At 47.8% G+C, this 16,966-nt stretch overlaps 1 protein-coding gene across 1 annotated transcript; it reads right to left on the reverse strand.

Moving 5' to 3' along the window:
• Positions 1-869: 869 nt before the first annotated feature.
• Positions 870-16,366, reverse strand: NUDC (nuclear distribution C, dynein complex regulator). Its single transcript, XM_004377069.3, has 9 exons — positions 16,161-16,366; positions 13,805-13,882; positions 4,096-4,299; positions 3,936-4,001; positions 3,041-3,163; positions 2,753-2,947; positions 1,767-1,850; positions 1,553-1,671; positions 870-1,137 (listed from the first exon to the last, which is right to left on the reverse strand). The coding sequence occupies exons 1-9, from the start codon at positions 16,239-16,241 to the stop codon at positions 1,086-1,088; spliced, it is 1,002 nt and encodes a 333-aa protein (XP_004377126.1). The 5' UTR covers positions 16,242-16,366; the 3' UTR covers positions 870-1,085.
• Positions 16,367-16,966: the final 600 nt, after the last annotated feature.

Genomic DNA, 16,966 nt, shown 5'->3' on the forward strand with positions numbered 1-16,966 from the left:
TTGGGAACCATTATTGGCATTTTCAGAAAACAAGGCTTTATCAAGTTTGGAAAACAGACAAGGCTAGGTATCACACCACCTCTCTGAAGTCCTCAATAAACTATTCTGAAATTCCAAAAGGAAGGACATGCTGTGTTCCAGAAATTCACGGGTCACCCAGGGCCCACAGAGCAGAGCACTCTGGGAAGGTCAACCTTGACATTCTTGCTATGGCCTCTGTTGCCCCTTGCACTCAGTGACCCTCACCCTCTGGCCAAAGTAGGGCAGGATCCAGGCAGAGGTGCGCACCTCAGCCTGGCCGAGGAGGCCTGCCCCAATGGCTGGTTCTGAGGCCTAAAATCTATAGAGGTCCAGGTCAGAGACACAAACAATGGGGCCCATGGACTTTACCCTGTTCGCTGGGCCAGGTCCCTGTGCCACACAGAGCAGATCCAAGGCCTAGGCAATCCCCTCACCCCACCTCCCAGCTAGGCAGGGACCCCTAGCCCTTGCTGCTCTTCCACCCCTGAGAAACAATGGTGCGAAATTGATCCAGGGCTGGAGCACAGACCAACTGCAGTGGAAGTTCTCTTAGAGATGAAAATCTAATCAAAAGTCTATAGTTGGTCTTAAACTTTGCTGGGTCACGGGGCCCTTTGAGAATCTGACGTATGTTCCAATCCTTGTAGGCAGAAAAACTCACTTTTGCTCAGAATCATACACAGACTAAGTCTTGTTTTAATACTCCCTTTAATGAGGAGAAACTGAGGCCCAGAGAGGGGCAAGTCACATGGCAGAATCTGGGCTGGAAGCCAAGCATTCAGCTCCTAAGAGCAACTCAAGAGGCCTGTGCCCCAGGGAAAGGCCAGAGAGAGACAAGGACATAGATGGAGTTGGGTAAACAGCTTTAATGTGTAACAGTAGGCCAACTGGGGAGGACAAGACCCCCAAGGCCCCAGCCCTTTTCCCATGATGCCCTGGGACCCATATGTCTGGGCCAGTCCCATGCCTACCCAAGCCCTGAGGCCCCCAAATCCCAGGGAAGGGTGGGAAAGAAAGCTGGATGGCTGGGATCTGAGTTCTGAAAGTTCAGGGTTGAAAACAGGTTAGTTGAATTTGGCCTTGGAAAAATCCATCTCCGGATGCTGATCCATGAACCTGGGAAGAAGGAGGAAAAGGGTAAAAAGGACACCTTCCTCTCCCCCAAAGCCAGTCCCTTTCTCCCAGCCCCTCAAGTCAGGTTAATCTCTTAAGGACCCTGAGCAACCTGGAAGGCAACCAGCCCAGGCTCGGCAGGGATGGGGCTCCAGGATCTCCAAGGCTGGAAGATGGGGTGCCAACACTGGCCCTGTTTTCCTGGGTGGCAATGACTGCCTGTTACCCTGAGTTGGCCTTGCCCTCAAGATGACCTCAGCAAGTGATTAGGGGAGGCAGGCCAGGGCCATAAAGCCATAAACGTGACTGACTCACCCTGGAAGGGGGGAGAGTAGCTCCTGCGCCTGCCTGTGCAGTGCCTGCCCACTCAGTGATTTCAGTCCCTGCTATCATCCACCTCTATCTCTGAAATGCTTACTTCTTCAGAATCTCCTGTTTCTTCTGCTCATCAGAGGTAGGCAGCCCCATGGATTTCTGTCTCTGATCATACATCATCTTCTCCACCATGCTGCGGGTCTCACTGTCCAGGTCTGACAGCTGGGAACAGGCAGTTACAGGGACGGGTGAAGCTCTGGGGCCGCCCCAGGCCCTTCACCTCTCTCCTAAAGCTCTCCCAATCAGTCAGGGCTCACCTTGGAGTTCTCAGGATTGATCTTCTTGGTATTGATCTCAGGGTCACTGGACACCAAGCGGCTCCACCACTCCATCTTGTTGATCTGCGAGGAAGGGGAGGAGAACCACCGGGGGATGGGAGGCAGCTCACTCTATGCCCTGGGAACCACCCCCAGCCCTTCCAGAACCAAACTTTCTCCCCCCACCCACATCCTGCACCCGATATCCATGGAGGCCTGTTCTGGGCACCAGGGGTCCAGATGAGTGAGATCCAGTCCCTGCCCTCTCCAGTGGCTGGGGGAGATAGACATGGAGACAAACAGTGAACAATCAGCATGATAAGTGGAAGAATGAAGTACAGAAGGAGATACTCATCCAGGGTAGAGGGAGAGAAGGACCTTAACAGACAAGCAGTATACCAGATAAAAAAAGTAGAGGACATTCCGGTTAGGAACAACAAGTGCAAGGGTGAGGAAGGGCAAGTGAGGGCAGCAAAGGCCAGGTGGGCTAGGAGAGGGCCTCAGGTGCTATGGAGGCTTTCCTTGGACCCTTGACTCTTTACAGAGATACTTTTATTTACTGGTATCCGTGTCCCCTCTCCCTGTGAAGGAAGTGGGGCAGGGAATGTACGTCCCCTGAGGGCAGGGATTTTTCTGTTTTGTTCACTGTTCTCTCTCCAACACTTAGAACAGTGCCTGGCACACAGGTATTCAAATGTTTGCTGAACTGAACGTATGTACCTAATGAAAAGAGAGAGGCTTTGGTACCAAAGAATATGTTTCAGCCCTGACTCCACCACTTCTTAGAGGTAGGTGCTTGGGCAAATCTCTGAGCGGCCCCTTTCTTGACTGTAAAGTGGGGACAGACCTACTTTAAAAGTCCTACTGTGAGGATTAAATGAGCTATGTCAACAGCACCCAGCACAGTGAATAAGCAGATATCCTCCCCTCCTGCTCTATCAACATCCCAGGTAGGAGTGCTGGGCCCCAGGCTGGGCCCCTCGCACCTTCTCCAGATGCACCGTCACCACCTTGCCATCCTCGATGAGCCATGAGCTCTCCTCCACCTTCACCTCGTTGTAGAGCTCCCCGTCAATGATCGCCGGCTGCCCCTTCAGCCCCACCCGGAGGTGCCGCCGCTGGATGTCCACCACCAAGTCCTTCCCCTTCAGCCGGAAGTTCACGTGGAAGGGCACCACCAGCTGCATGGGGCAGGGGAAGTCAGGAGAAGCCACTGGGGGCTGCCAGGACCCCAGACGGGCTCCCTAACCTCCATCCCTGGCCCTGCCACTCACATCCAGCTCCGATAAGGTCTGGGTCCAGCGGTAATTGGGCAGGTCTGCCCCGTTGCCTAGGTTGGGCTTCAGTTTCCCTTTGTCTTTCTCGTCTTCCTCCTCATCCTCGTCCTCCTCAGTCTCCTGCTCACAGTCAGGGGTGCTTAGTGACTTGACAGATAAAAACTGAGCCCCTACCTGGGCAGGCCCAGGGCTGGCACTGGGCAAACAGCCACAAAATGAAAGAGACCTGATCCCTGCCCACTCCAGGTTCCGATCTCTGCCTGAGAGGAGCTCAGACTGTTACACCATGTGATACAGGCCATGATTAGGGAACAGTGACAGTCAGAGATAGACCTAGAGGACCCAGCTATTCCAAGCTGAGGCAGTTGGGAAAAGAGCCTAGCACGGACTGGAATAGACGGCACCACCGCTGAGGTGGCCTTGAGCAGGGTTATTCTAAAATAAAACCAGGCTGCAAAATTAGCAATTTCTTCTTCTGTTTCAGAGACCCCCTAGTCTCAGCCCAGAACCTCTGGAAAGCCAAATGAATATCCTAAGGACTGCCTGGGAAGCTGGACTCAAGAGTCAGAAGAGGGGGGAAAAAAGAAAAAAAAAAAAGTAGTGGGAGGGGCCCTGAGGAGCACATCCTCGAGATCTGTTCTGAGTGGCCCACCACGAAGGGCCAGTCCAGCCCATAGAAACTTGACGGTACCTGTGCAGGCACTGTCCTCTCTGGCTCTTTGGCTTTCTTGCTCAAACTTAAGGTCAGTAGGTTTTGTTTTGTTTTTTAATCCAGATCCTGAAGTATGGGGAAGATTCCGGAACCCAAGGAGGAGAGGGAAGGCATTCCAGAAAGAGGGGAAGGCTGGCGAGTCACCCCCAGCTAGTCCTGAGCCCCTCTAGCCCATCTCACCTGCTTCCCTGGTGAGCCAAGGCTGCCATTCTTGAGCTGGTTCTCATGATTCTCTGTGTCCTTTTTCTGTGGCAAAGGGCAGAGCAGTTGGCAAGAGGGTCCCTCACTTCCCAGTGTCAATGGGGGCCTGGGAGGTGGGGGGAGGGAAGCCCAGTCTCACCTGGTCAATCTCCAGCTGCAGCCTCTCTGCCTCCTCATCAGTCAGCTCCTTGATCTGGGGCCCAGAGGCCTCTGACTTGGCTTCCTTGGCCAGCCGGGCAGCCCGCTCTGCCTTCTCCCGCCGCTCAGTCTCCTGTCGGGCTCTCTTTTCCCGCCGGGCTGTCTGTGCCAGCTGGTTATGGTGGTTGAAGGTCTGTGTGATGAGCTAGAGAAGGAAGAGAAGGTACTAGGGCAGGAGACCACGTCCCAAGGCCTGGAGTCTAATCCCATCTCTATCAGCTGCGTGCATGGCCAAGGCACTTCACCCAGAACCTCAGTTTCCTCATCTGTAAAACAGGGGTAATACATCTAGCTCACAGTTACTGAGAATACCTGCAAAGAAAACCATCAAGAGCTTGCACAGTCCTTGCCACACCATAGCCACATATAAAGTGCTGGCACCTTTGCCTGGCCTTTTTTTTTTTTTTTTTTTTTAAAAAATACAGCCTAGTAACCAAGCGCATAGACAGTGAAGGTGGACAAATTCTAATCTTTGTCACAACCTAGCTAGTGGCAAATTGCTTAACTTCTAAGCGCTTCAGATTCCTCATCTGTGAAGGAGAATCCTCACCTCACAGGGCTGTCAAACCAAAATGGTAAGTGCTCCGAAACTTTGGGTATTGAGTGAAGCTGTTACAAGCTATACGCAAGCCCCAAGCGCTATGAGAAGCCTCCCTTGAGCTCTCAGGCCCACACCGACCTGCTCCGCTGAATGATCTCTTACCTGCATGTACCCTATCTCCCTTCCATGCAGCACCACTCCCAGAACCACCACATTAGCAGGAAGCCAGAGATCTTTCTTGAAGGAAGAGGCTAGTCTCTTCTTCGTGCCAGCAAGCTATCAATTCCAAACCCTTTCTCTCCCACTGAGCCTCCCCGGAATGTCTCTCCACATCCTGCTACCTGGCCTCCCTGCCGCCAAGTGCTACCTGTCACTACCTGGCTGTGGCCTTGGACAAGTAAGCAACTTTTTTTTTCCTTTTTTTTTTTTTTTAAAAAAATTGTGCTTTAAGTGAAAGTTTACAATTCAAGTTAGCTTCTCATACAAAAATTTATAGACACTGTTATGTAACCCTAGTTGCTCTCCCTATACTATGACAGCACACTCCTCCTTTCCACCCCTGATTTCCTGGGTCCATTCAACCAGCTCCTGACGCTCTCTGCTTTCTCATCTCACCTCTGGACAGGAGCTGCCCATTTAGTCTCATGTACCTACTTGAGCTAAGAAGCACACTCTTCACGAGTATCATTTTATGTCCCACAGTCCAGTCTAATCCTTGTCTAAAGACTTGGCCTCGGGAATGGTTTTAGTTTTGGGCTAACAGACCATGTCCAGAGGCCATGTCTTCCAGGGTCTCTCCAGTTTCAGTCAAACCGTTAAGTCTGGTCTTTTTACTAGAATTTGAGTTCTGCACCCTACCTTTCTCTTGCTCCATCAGGGACTCTCTGTTGTGTCCCGTCAGGGTGGTCATTGGTGGTTGCCCGGCACCATCTAGTTCTTTTGGTCTCAGGCTGATGAAGTTTCTGGTTTATGTGGCCCTTTCTGTCTCTTGGGCTAATATTTTCCTTGGGTCTTTGGTGTTCTTCGTTCTCCTTTGCTCCAGGTGGGTTGGGAACCAATTGATGCATCTTAGATGGCTGCCAAGTGAGCAACTTTGACTCTTTCTAAGCCTCAATTTCCTCATCTGTCATGAGGATCAAATGTGACAGCACCCATCAAGAGCCTGGTACAGTTCTTGCCACATCAAAGCCACATAAAGTATTGGCACCCTTTGCCTGGTTGGGGCTAGCCAAATGTCAGCTGATAAGGAATGGCGACAAATACTCTCTCTGCCATAAAAATAAAATGGGAGACAGCTCCACCTTGCTGTTTACACCAGTAGCCCTCCTGGCCAATCCTCATGCACCCCTGAGAGTCACACCTAGGTTTGAGTTCCTGGTCTACTCTTTCTACCTGTGTGATCCTAAGGGTACCTCTCCGTGCCTCTATTTTATTATTTCTAAAAGCAGTCTTGGCATATGCTGTTCTTTGCCTAGAATGCCCTCATCCCCACTCCCAGGTCACCTGGCAGACTTCTACTCCCTCTCCAGAACTAGCTCAAGTGTCTCTTCAGTCTCTGGCACATACAGGCCCACATACACACACACATATCCCTGGAAGAACCCTCACAGAGTGCCTGCCATGTGATCAGTGGTCAATAAACCATCTTTCAAGCATCTTTCTAAACCAGAGCTGAAAGGAGGGAGGAATCTGCAAGAGCTGTGGGCCCATGTGGGGCCTAGGGTGACAGGAGCTGCCCATGGGCTCCCAGACCTAGTGTTCTGCTAAATGCCCTATGCATCATTCATCTGACGCCAATTCCTCCCGCCACCCCCAACCCCCCAGCCTCATGCCTCACTGAGTAGCTCCACACTCTGCAGGGTTAAAGGGCACTAAAAGCACTCCCCAAACCAAATGGGTTAGCAAAACGAAGGGTGAGAGGAAGGAGCCTCCTGCAGGCCATTCGGCTGTGAATACAAAGAATCAGTCACAAGATAATCATGCCACTGGGGGCTGCTCCACCACACAGCCTTGGTTCCAAGTCCCTAATCGGAGAGACCTTGAACTCAAGCCATGTGCCAGCCATTGGCCCAGGAGAGGCAGAAGCAGGGCCCTCCTCTCTCCCAGCTTTAGTGAACCATGTCACATCCCATCTGTCCTGTCCCTTCCTAGCTCCTGGAAGTTAGCTAAGGGGTTAGGCGAGGGCAAAGTTGAGCCGCCAGGCAGTCAGGGCCAATCACAGCAGCCTTTGCCTCCTCCTCCCAGTCTCCTCCCAAGCCCCCTCCGCTAGCTTCACCTAGGCCCAGCTCCAGCTGGAGACCCTGGTGGTATGGCAGCCCATTCAAAGGTGCCAATCAGCAGTGTGTCACGAAGTCAAGTGTTTGTGACTGGACACATCTTTGGGAACCACAGCCCAGCTGGGTGGGGAAGCGAGGAAAAGGCCTTCTCTAGAAGACAGGCTTGAATGCCAGTGAGAATACCTAAGCACAGGCTTTCCCTGACCCATGCTGGGATGATGGGGGAATAAAGCGTGGCTCCCACCAGCCTGGCCAGTGAAGACCTTGCTGAGGAGAAGTATTTCAGTGGAATCTGAAGGGGTGAGAGCAGGAGTTAGCTGATCCAGACAGAGGTCCTGAACCTGACCACCTCGGGGCGGGGGGTTCCCCCAACAAATCTGACCCACTCCAAACAGTAAATAACAGTGGCTAATTTTGGCAGGGATTCTCCTCCCTACACGAGGAATTCTCATATTCCCCCACCCTGAGAAACCAGTGCGCTGGAGTAATGCACACGGACCCCAACTCTCTCTTCACTTCCCAAGCTTCCCCGACACAAGGCCCTGGGGAAGACGAACTGACAGGCCATCAGCTGAGGGGATGCCTATGGTGGGCTGGAGTGAAGAGTAGGCAGGCTCGCCTCTAAGGCACAGATCCAAAAGGTCCCGGTGCTGCAACTACCCAGAACATCACTGGGAATCACTGCTATGAGCCCCAGAACCAACTTAGGTTCTGCTTACACACACCCACAAGCCAGCCCCCTCGGCAACTTTCTCCTCTTCCTGTGGCTCCCATCTCAAGGAGTAACATCACGTACCTCCATCCAGGTGCCTAAGGAGATACCGCAGTCATCGGTGAACACCCACCTGGTACCAGTCCTACCAGAGACACCACTCCACTATCCTCACCATCTCAGGCCAGACCTGTCCCTCTTCCCTAGAGTCTGGGCCTCCAGCAAAACCATCAGTAGCCCCTGCTTAAAACTGACCACAGCTCCCTCTGGCCTGCACTGCAGAGCCTGAGCTCCTCGGCCTCTCTCCACATGGATCCTTCTGCCTGGACTGCTCCTCACTGAGCTTGATCTCCTGGGAGTGCCTCCTCAGCCCTCAAATCAGCACAGCCATACTTTCTCCCAGGCAGATTTAGGCTCCTCGTCCGTAATCCTATTGCTACCACCGTAGACGTTCCCTACACCTAGAAACACCCTTCTGCCCATCTTCACCTGTCCAAATCCTACTTCATCTTTCAAGGCCAGATCAAATTCCACATCCTCCCCCAAACCTTTCCTGAGTCTCACCAAATAAGTGCCCTCTCTCCTTCTTGTGAACGCCACAGAATTTTATCTCAACTCCTCTTACCAGCACTTTCTTCCTTGAGTTATAATTATCTGGGGCCATGCCTTATTGCCCCTTGAAAGCAGGATCCTTGCCTCGTTTATCTTTGCAGCATCCAAAGTACCTCATTTTTTTGAAGGGGGGAATTTTATGGAACTGTTTTTATGAAAATGTAACCCACTAGGGAACTCTATCTCTACAAAACAGGAAATCTAAATACTCTGCTGAAATGATGCTGCATTTCAATGACACATGAGCAGAAAGAACCCTCAAGTATCCTCTACTGAAAGTTAGAAAACAGAGGAAGCAGATTTACCTACGCAGTGCGATTAATTACTTTTGTGTGTAGCCCTTCTAGCCATGGGCTTGTTAATTCCCACCCAGGTGACTGTGTGATAGGGTAATTGTGGCCTATCAAGGGGATTGGTCAGTTTTGCCTTAAAAGAGAGCCAATTCCAGAGCAGAGAGGAGGAGCCCACCACCACCAAGGAAGGAGAGACCAGCAGGAGGAGATGGTGCAGTAGGCTTCTCAGCCCATGGAGAGAGAAAGCTGAGTGCCTTTGGGCAGAGGCCTAGGGCCAGGGAGAGGTGTGCCTGTGAGCATGGCTGGGGAGAGGCTGTCCGGATGGAAAAACTGTATCTTGAGTGTTCCTGAGCTTGAACTGCAACTGTTAATTCCCTAATAAACCCCATAATTGTCAGTATGGTCTGTAAGTTCTGTGTGGCCACTGCAATGAATTACGGAACCCAGTAGAGTGCTGTGGGAAGGACAGTTGGTGTCAGAATTGGTAGAGATGGTGGAGACAGGAGGTGTGTCTGACTTCCACCTGATAGGAATCAGCCCTGATCTTGGTTCTCCTTCCCCCTTGTGGGGTTGAAGGAGGTCAGATACCTCCCCCATGCCATTTTTACAACCTAAAAGTAGGAAGAGGGGATCTGGGAAGTGCAGTAAGGCATACAAAACACAGACAACCTCGTGATGCAGACGGCTTTGTGAAAGTTGAGGGAGCACGCACAAGAAATAGGGGCAGGGCTTTACACTGGTGGCACTGATGCTGGTATGGCATCCCATGTCAGTATCTGGTGCCAAAATAGACTATGTCCTTCGACGTGAATTTCCACTTTGACTGACTCACTAGGGATCACAGATGGCATGCCACTGCATCAATAAAAATAACTGTAATGGAATGAAACACAGGGTATTTAAATCCATGGGTTTATGATGACACTAAGAAAAAAACTCACCTCATCGGTCACCTTTGGAAGATGCTAGGGAACCCAGTAATTATGCCCAAAACACTAAATAAGTAAATACACTGTATGCTCTCAGGTAACCAGTTAACAAGGGAAAGTTTCTTTAGAAGAATTATAGCTAATAAAGGCGAACAGAATGATAGAATATTAGCATTTTACAAACCTATCATAACGAAACAACAGATTTAGGCAACATCACATGAGAAACAACCAAGCATTATGAGCTTCCTGATGGGGTACACAAGACCATCTATGAAGTAATCTTGGGGAACAAAAAAACCCACAACTGAATCAGATCAAGCTTCTAGATCTAACTATCAACACGCAGAAAATGAAAAAGACAGAGGTTAAACGACATCACATATATGCAATACGCAAAATCCAGATTGTGCGAAACTTGCCAGGACAAAAAACCAGGTCTCTTGAACAAATAAACTGCAAGGGAAAAAAAAAGATGTCCCTTAATCCATAGGTTCCTCCTATCAATCAAAGAAATGTGTGGACCTTGTCTGGAACCTGAATCAAAGAAAAAACAGTAAGAAAGCATTGGGGCTGCAGTGAATCTGAAAATGAAATTAAGGAAACAATTCCATTCACAATAGCATCAAAAAGAATAAAATACTTAAGAATAAATTTAACAAAAGAGTACAAAACTTATACTTTGAGAATTATAAAAACATTGTTGAAAAAAATTAATGAACACCTAAATAAATGGAAAACATTCCATGTTCATGGGCTAGAAAATTAGCATTAAGACGGCAATACTCCTCTAACTGATCTACAGATTCAACACAATCCTGATTAAAATCCAAGGCGACTTCTTGGTACAAATTGACAAGCTGATTATAAAATTCATATGGAATTGCAAGGGAACCAGAATAGCCAAAAGAACCCTGAAAAAAGAACAAAGTAGGAAGACTAACATATCCTAATTTCAAAACATACTACAAAGTAATGGTAATCAAGACAGTATGCTAGTGGCACAAAGATTAATGAATAGAACTGGGAGTCCAGAAACAAACCCATACATCTATGGTCAACTGATTCTGAACAACAGTGTAAAGTCTATTCGATGGAGAAATAACAAAAACATAGTACAGAGATGAATGGTACTGAGACTGGATATTCACATGCAAAAGAATTAACTTGGACCCCTACCTCATACCACATACAAAAATTAACTCAAAGTGCATCAAAGACCTAAATATAAGAGCAAAAACTACAAAACTCTAAGAAGAAAACTTAGCAGTAAATCTTTAGGACTTTGGATTTGGCAAAGGATTCTTAGATATGACACCAAAAACATGAGCAACAAAAGAAAACAGATAAACTGGACTTCATCAAAATTAAAAACATTTGTGCTTTAAAGGATACCATTGAGAAAGTGAAAAGATAATCCAAAGAATGAGAGAAAATATTTGCAAATCATACGTCTGATAAGGGACGTCTATCTAGAATATACAAAGAACGCTCACAACTCAATAATAAAAAGACAAATAACCCAATTAAAAAATGGACAAAGGATCTGAACAGACATTTCTCCAAAGAAGATATACAAATGGTCACAAATATCTATAGCATCATTAGTTATAATAGCCAAACAGTGCAAACAACCCAAATGCCCATCAATGAACAAATGAATAAACAAAATGTGATATATCCATACAATGGAATATTATTCAGCCATAAAAAGTAATGAATTACTGATACATGAACGAACCTTGAAAACATACTAAGTGAAAGAAGCCAGTCACAAACAACCAGAGTATATGATTCCATTCATATGAAAGTCCAGAATAGAGAAATCTGAGACAGAAAGTAGATCAGTGAGTGGTTGCTTAAGGGTTAGGAAAGGAGCCCTGGTGGTACAGTGGTTAAGCACTCGGCTGCTAACCAAAAAGTCAGAGGTTCGAACTCACCAGCCACTCCATGTGAGAAACATGCGGCAATCTGCTTCCATAAAGATTACAGCCTTGAAAAATATTAGCCCAAGAGAGAAAAAGGACCACATAAACCAGAGACTCCATCAGCCTGAGACCAGAAGACCTAGATGGTGCCCAGCTACCACCAGTGACCGCCCTGACAGGGAACACAACAGAGTCCCTGATGGAGCAGGAGAAAAGTGGGATGCAGAACTGAATTCTAGTAAAAAGACCAGACTTAATGGTCTGACTGAGGCTGGCGGGACCCCAGAAGACATGGCCTCCGGACTCTCTATTAACCCAGAACTAAAACCATTCTCAAAGCCAACTCTTCAGACATAGACTGGACTATAAGACATAAAATGATACTCGTGAAGACTGTGCTTCTTAGTTCAACTAGATGCATGAGACTAAACGTGCAGCTCCTATGCGGAGGCAAGATGAGAAGGCAGAAAGGGACAGGAGCTGGTTGAACAGACACAGGAAATCTGGGGTGGAAAGGAGGAGTGTGCTGACATATTACAGGGAGAGCAACTAGGCTCACATAACAATGTGTGTATAAATTTTAGTATGAGAAACTAACTTGAATTGTAAACTTCACTTAAAGCACAATTGGAAAAAAAAAGATAATAGCCTTGAGAACACTACAGGCAGTTCCACTCTGTTCTATAGAGTCACTATGAGTTGGAATCGACTCGTCGGCACACAACAAGGGTTGGGGAAACAAACAGGGGAGGAGGTGAAAGGATGACAGCTAAAAGACACAGGGTTTCTTCTTAAAGTGATGAAAATGTTCTAAAATTGACTGTGGTGATGGATACACGTATCAGTGCATACAAGTAACCCCCACTCTTTGAAAGTTCGCTTTATACTACTTCACTTTTACGAAAGACCTACATTGGTACCTGTTTTTGCTAACTGAATGAAATCCGAAAAGGATTTTCACTTGCACAAAAAAAGATGAAAAGCAGAAATAGCATTTAGCATTGCAGCGAGCTGTTAAAGAGGCAGCTCGCACCCCAAGCAGCAAGAGCTCATGTCTCGAGAGTGGCATCACCAAGCTCCTTCCCCAGAAACTACACTCAGCATCTACTTTATATAGGCTGTGGATTTATCATTTCATTTCTGTTTTTACTACACATTAGTTTTATTTTAGGCTTCACGTGTTATTTGGTATGATTTGGTAGGTTATTTTTTGCATCTGGGAATGCTCAAAAACTTGGTAATGGTAATTGCTTCTTCGCTTTACATTTCAGCTTATGAAAGGTTTCACAGAAATGCTCTACTTCCGGATAGGAGGGGAAACCTATATACCGAAAACCACTGAACTGTACACTTTAAATCGGTGAACTGTATGGTATGTGAATTATATCTCAATAAGCCTGTTTTAGAAAAATAAAGAAGCAAAGCAGTAGGCGAAATCTGAATCCTGAGGAGACATTTGATGATATTTAAGGAATTATCATTTTCTATTTCTTTTTGGATAGAGTCCTAGGTGGTGCAAATAATTAACATGCTTGGCAGCTAACCGAAAGGTTGCTGCTTCGAGTCCACCCAGAGGTGCCTTGGAAAAAAGGCCTGGCAATCTACTTCCAAAAAATCAACCATTGAAAACCCTAGGGAACAAAGTTCTACCGTAATCTGACACACGTGGGGTCACCATGAGTCAAAAGTGACTTGAGAGCAACTGGTTTATTTTTGTTTTTTTTTTTTCCTTTTTGGGAGAATTTATAATCAATTAGCATTAAAGTTATGTTAATTAAAAAACTTTTCTTTTTAAATATTCACAAAATATTTACAAATCCAAAAATATGCCCGGAATTTGCTTCAAAGTAATCTGAGAGAAAGTGGTCACAAGTTAATGACTGTTGTAGCCAAGGGATGGGTTACACAGGGGTTCCTAGGACTATTCTACCTTTGCTTCTGTTTGAAATATTCTATAATAAAAAGTTTTTAAAAGCTACAATAATTCACTTTCACCAGCAATGTCTGAAAGTGTCCTTTCTTCCACATCTCTGCAATGTTCTTTTTAATTTTTGTCAGTCTTCTGAGAATTGCCCATTTTTCTGTTGTAAAAGATCCCCGACCCACTTTCCTCATTTGTAAAAATGGGATAGTAACACCTACCCCTCTTGCGGAACTGCTAAAGGATCATGTGAAATTGGGTGGATAAAGCACCTGGCTACTAGTGGAACTTCAATAAATGACAGCTTGCTTCCCCTCCCCCACTCCTTGCCCTTGGCATTTTGCTTCTGCTAGAGGTTACTATTACACCAAAGGAAGGCCAGGTGAATTTTTCTGAAGAGACAGAGCTGCCCAAGGGACAGCAGCACCTAACGCTTACCTTCTCTGCCATCCCCTCTTCTCCTCCAATGAAAAAGTCTGTTTTGCGTCGAAGGAAGCTGAAGAAGGTGTTCACAAGCTGAAAGAAAAGAGAGAAAACTGAAGCTATGGAGACACCATACTGGGAGGCTCTCCACTGAATAGAGGCTAATTTCCTTACTCTAGGAGGGAACTTGGGACTTATTCTCACCTTGGAGCCTCTTAACTGAGACATCTCCCTCCTCCAAGTCCCCTTAGTCACTCCCACCAGGAAGCTTACCCTAACTTTAGACCATCTGGGAGGTCTCACCTCTTGTGTGTGTTTACATGTAGCTTGAAGATGTGAAATATTCACTCCTCTGTATCCAGAGCATGAAATGCCTGGGCCCAACTTTACTCTCCAGAAAATTAAAAAAACCCATCCAGAGTGGCGCTGGCTGAGCTACCACGGCAGAACTAGGAGAGGAGCAAACAAAGCCACTTCAAAGGAGGTCAAGACCAACTAACACTGGTTGGGGTAGCAGTGTAGCCAAGTGGTTAAGAGCTTGGGTTTTAGTTTCAGACTGATATTAGCTGTGTGACGTTGGGGGCAGTCTCTTAACTCTGTAAAACAGGAATAGCAGCAGGACCTATTTCTGGAGACCCTGTGAGGATTAAATGAAGTAATGAAGGTAAGGCCCTTGGCAGTGTCTGGCACAGAACAACAGATCCACTGCTAGAGGATGAAATCCTAACAGGAGGAACCATGAACTTAGTCTGTCTACATCCCCAGGGCTCGGCACTGTATCAGGCTCAGAGTATGTGCTCAGTAAAATACTTGCTGAATGAACTGATCTAGTGGTGATCTAGAGTTTGCACGTTCAAGCCATTTTATTTGCCCAAGGGTTCTAAATCTGATGCTAGAATTTATCTCAATGGTTTCAATAGGAATTGAAACTTCTAGACATGTTTTCAATTCTCAAAAATGAACTCACTCCCAAATCTGGTTTTGTGTCAACAATTTAGGGGAATGGAGGAGCCTTTTTACACTTGCAAATTAGTAACATCCTCCGGACCTCAAAGAGCTTGGGAGTCCTTGGTCACAAAAGGCACCTGGGTGAAAGAATGGAAATGGACAGCTCAATGAAAACCTGTCCTCAGTGAGAAAGAAAATCAGCAAAGGACTGCGGAAAGCAAAATGGCCTGAGGAGCCTGGTCTCCAGGAGGTCAGGAGTCTCTGGGCCTCCATTTCTTCATTTATAAAATGAAGTTCTGGACTGATTTTGACAGGCTATTCTACCTCTAACTTTCTAGGTTGCTGCTTCAAAAAATCGACTCCAGAATCCACACTAGTTGATCCTTACCGTTCAGACTATGTGTTATTATCGTGTGGTCACTCAGCATGCATTACGTTTTTTTAAAAAGCTCCTTGTAAGCTCCATCAGGGCAAGGACAAGTTTCTGCTCACCTATGTATCCCCAGGACCCAGCCCAGTGAGTCCCAGTGAGTGTCTTAAAAAAAAAAAAAAAATCACTGATGGAGTGGCTTAAGACGCATAGCGACCCTATAGGACAGAGTGGAACTGCCTCATAGGGTTTCCAAGGAGCAGCTGGTGGATTCGAACTCCTGACCTTTCGGTTAGCAGCTGAGCTTTTAACCACTGTGCCAGCAGGGCTCCAGTGAGTGTCTGGCACACATAAATCACCCAACAAATACTTGATGAATGAACAAGCCTGATTATTTAGAACTCCTCACTGTTTTCAAGATACCACTCTTCTACAACGATTCAGGAAAACAAGGATTTGTAGCTCCGTTTTAAGAGAGAAGAAAAATGAGGCTTGGAGAGGTGGGAAGGTCCCAAGCTTCCCAGGCAGTGGAAACCAATTGCGAGCACAGGCCTCCTACTCCCCCATTCACAGCCTAAAAAGACCACGTGCTAACATCATCTCTCCACACACACCCCGCACACACTCATCGGCTCACTACACGTCTTGGTACGTGCAAATACCAGAGTTCAGTATGACTCGTCCTAAAGGACGCTCTCTGGGAGAAGCCACCTGTGGGGGACCAGGGCTAGAAGCATGTGTGAGACCAAGGGGGTATACCAAGGCTCTGGAGGAAGGGTTTCAAAGGGTCGGGTTCAAGAATGCCACAGTTGCTGAGTTAGAAGTTACTGAAGGGCGCCGGGGGCCTGGGATTGATACGAGGGAGTGGGGCATGCTGGCTGGGCGGCCAGACGGGAAGCTGAGGTGTAGTGAGAATGTGGGGGCGTCCCGGAAGCCCGTGAGGTCCAGGAATGGCCCTCGAAGGCAGAGACGGACTGAGAGAGCTTGGCTAGGGCCGCCTGAATGGGCGGGCAGCGCCAGACCAGGCCGGGCCGACGCCGCGCGGGCGGTTACCTCCTGCACGCCGCCCTCGTGCTGCTGCGCCATGGCCAGCAGCATGCCGTCGAACCGCTCCTCTTCCTGCTCCCCTCCCATCGCGCCAGCCACCTTCTGCGCTAGGAAAGCCGAGCTCGGCACTGGAGCCCAGCGCTCTCTGCTCCTTCGGGTCGCGTTGGGCCCAACCGCTCCAGGCCTCCGCCTTTCGCAGCGGAGCAGGAAATACGCACTTGCCGTACCACTCAGGCCCGCCTTCTCCCCTTGCCTTCCCGCCTTCCTCTGGTCCCTCGGCCATTGACCGCGCATTTAACAGCCCGCTTCGCCGATCATTGGTCGGCTTTCTGAGCCAATCAATGAGCGAGTCCAAGAAGTGGTGGGCGGAGCCCAGAGCTCGGGAGTTTGGCGTGAGTTGCTATGGTCACCAGATGCTTTGGAACCTTCCAGAAAGCATTGGGCTCAAATCTGGTGGGGTTGGAAGTTAAAAAGGGACAAACTTTGTTCCTCTGCCTTGTTCCCTGCTTGTAGAACGGCGGAGCTGAGATGAAAGTGCCCTTATCATCTCTTCCAATCCTTCCATGAGGCAATTGAGGCCCGGAAAGAAGGAGCTTGCCCAAAGGACAGCTTACCTCCGTCATCATCATATACTGGACCACGGCCGGCTTCATGAGCATCCAAACTATGTGGTCGCACAGGGTCCCAGGCCTGAAGAGCCTTGCATTTGGTTTTCTTTTCTTAATTAGGGAAATTATTTTTCTTTTTTTGTTTATTGTTGTAGTTTAAGTGAAAGTTTACATTTCAGGTTAATCTCTTACACAAAAATTTAT

This window comes from Trichechus manatus, unplaced genomic scaffold (assembly GCF_000243295.1).
Source record: "Trichechus manatus latirostris isolate Lorelei unplaced genomic scaffold, TriManLat1.0 scaffold00048, whole genome shotgun sequence".
In the NCBI taxonomy this organism is placed as follows: Eukaryota; Metazoa; Chordata; class Mammalia; order Sirenia; family Trichechidae; genus Trichechus; species Trichechus manatus.